The sequence below is a fragment of the Pseudomyrmex gracilis genome, unplaced genomic scaffold (genome assembly GCF_002006095.1).
Source record: "Pseudomyrmex gracilis isolate BER0280 unplaced genomic scaffold, ASM200609v1 scaffold_48, whole genome shotgun sequence".
NCBI lineage: Eukaryota > Metazoa > Arthropoda > Insecta > Hymenoptera > Formicidae > Pseudomyrmex > Pseudomyrmex gracilis.
Window position 1 is genome coordinate 602,000 of NW_018020632.1, and position 1,476 is coordinate 603,475.

A 1,476-nucleotide genomic window follows, 5' to 3' on the forward strand; every position below is an offset into this window, starting at 1 on the left:
TACTAAGTAGTTCCAGCGTTGACCGCTCGATAGCGCCGCTTACCCGCGCTAGAAAAAATCAGTCCGGGAACTTTCCGGACAAACTGTGTAGATATTACCCTAAAGATAATATAATATCTAGTGATGTGTATAATTATATGATATGAAAACATATGGAATATGCTTTGATTCCATAACTTATATTTTTTCAATGTGTAACTCCTTAAACTCATTGTAAAAAAACGTTCATTTATATAATTTAATTTTGGAAAATTATTCACAGGCGAACTATTTCACGATATTTACTTGAAATATAAAAACCATCGCGCTATCGGAACGTATATATTTTTCAAGCCGAACCTTGTGATTGCCGATCTCGAGCTTGTCCGAATAGTGCTGACAAAAGAATTTGGTAGTTTTCATGATCGAGGCTTTTACATTAACGAAAAAGGTGACCCATTATCCGGCAACTTGTTTTTATTGCCTGGTACAAAATGGAGAAATTTGCGCGTCAAACTCACACCTACATTTACTTCGGGAAACCTCAAGCAAATGTTTGGAGTTTTGAAAGAATGCAGCGAGGAACTCGCGACCTCTTTAAAAACAATAACCAAAACAGAAGAATGCATCGATATAAGAGAAATATTTGCAAGGTATACTCATTCTTAAAAGAAGAAAAAAAAGAGAAAAGTTTTTAGTACATTTTTCACTAATGACGTATAAAACGCTGAAGAAATGTTATATAAATACTATATAAATATTATCTTCTAATTGTTGAATATATTATATAAACAATGTACATGTTCAATACTAATATTTTGTACTCAACAGATATACCACAGACGTAATTATGTCCGCTGCTTTTGGAATCAAGTCCAATTGTATGACAACGCCGGACAGTGAATTTCTATACCAAGGAAAGAAACTATTTGAATATCATAACTTTTGGTTCGCACTCTTTGCGTTTGTACCTCAAGTTCCCAAATTTTTTGCTATTCCTTTCATTGATCGGAATACCTCAAACTTTTTTATACAAGTGTTTCAGGATACCTTGCAATACAGACAAACTCACAATGTTGTCAGACATGATTTTATGAATCTACTTATACAGCTTATGGAGAAAGGTTGTGTGGCGCCTAAAGAAGGAGACATCTGCGATGTTTCGTGTAAATATAATACAATGTTTAATACCATAGAAGGAATACAAATATGCAACAAATAAAAAAAGGAGATGTTTTATTTGTAGCGAATACGAGTAAGATGTCTATTCTGGAAGCGGCTGCGCAAGCATACTCCTTCATCATAGGCGGCTTTGAAACTGCCTCAACTGCAGCGACGTTCTGTTTGTACGAATTAGCAATAAATCAAGACGTACAAAACAAGCTTCGTCAAGAAATTGATGAAGTCCTGAAAAAACACGGCGAAGTGACTTACAATGCTGTAAACGATATGACCTATCTGCATAAAGTAGTATCTGGTAATGTTGTTTTTTTNNNA

At 34.4% G+C, this 1,476-nt stretch overlaps 1 protein-coding gene across 1 annotated transcript in view; it reads left to right on the top strand.

Moving 5' to 3' along the window:
• Nucleotides 1–1,476, top strand: part of LOC109853403 (cytochrome P450 6k1-like) — an 8,391-nt gene that overhangs the window by 5,754 nt on the left and 1,161 nt on the right. The window contains exons 2-4 of the mRNA XM_020425519.1: nt 263–632; nt 811–1,145; nt 1,226–1,456. Coding sequence (XP_020281108.1) covers nt 263–632; nt 811–1,145; nt 1,226–1,456 — 936 coding nt within the window. The remainder of the gene's footprint in view (nt 1–262; nt 633–810; nt 1,146–1,225; nt 1,457–1,476) is intronic.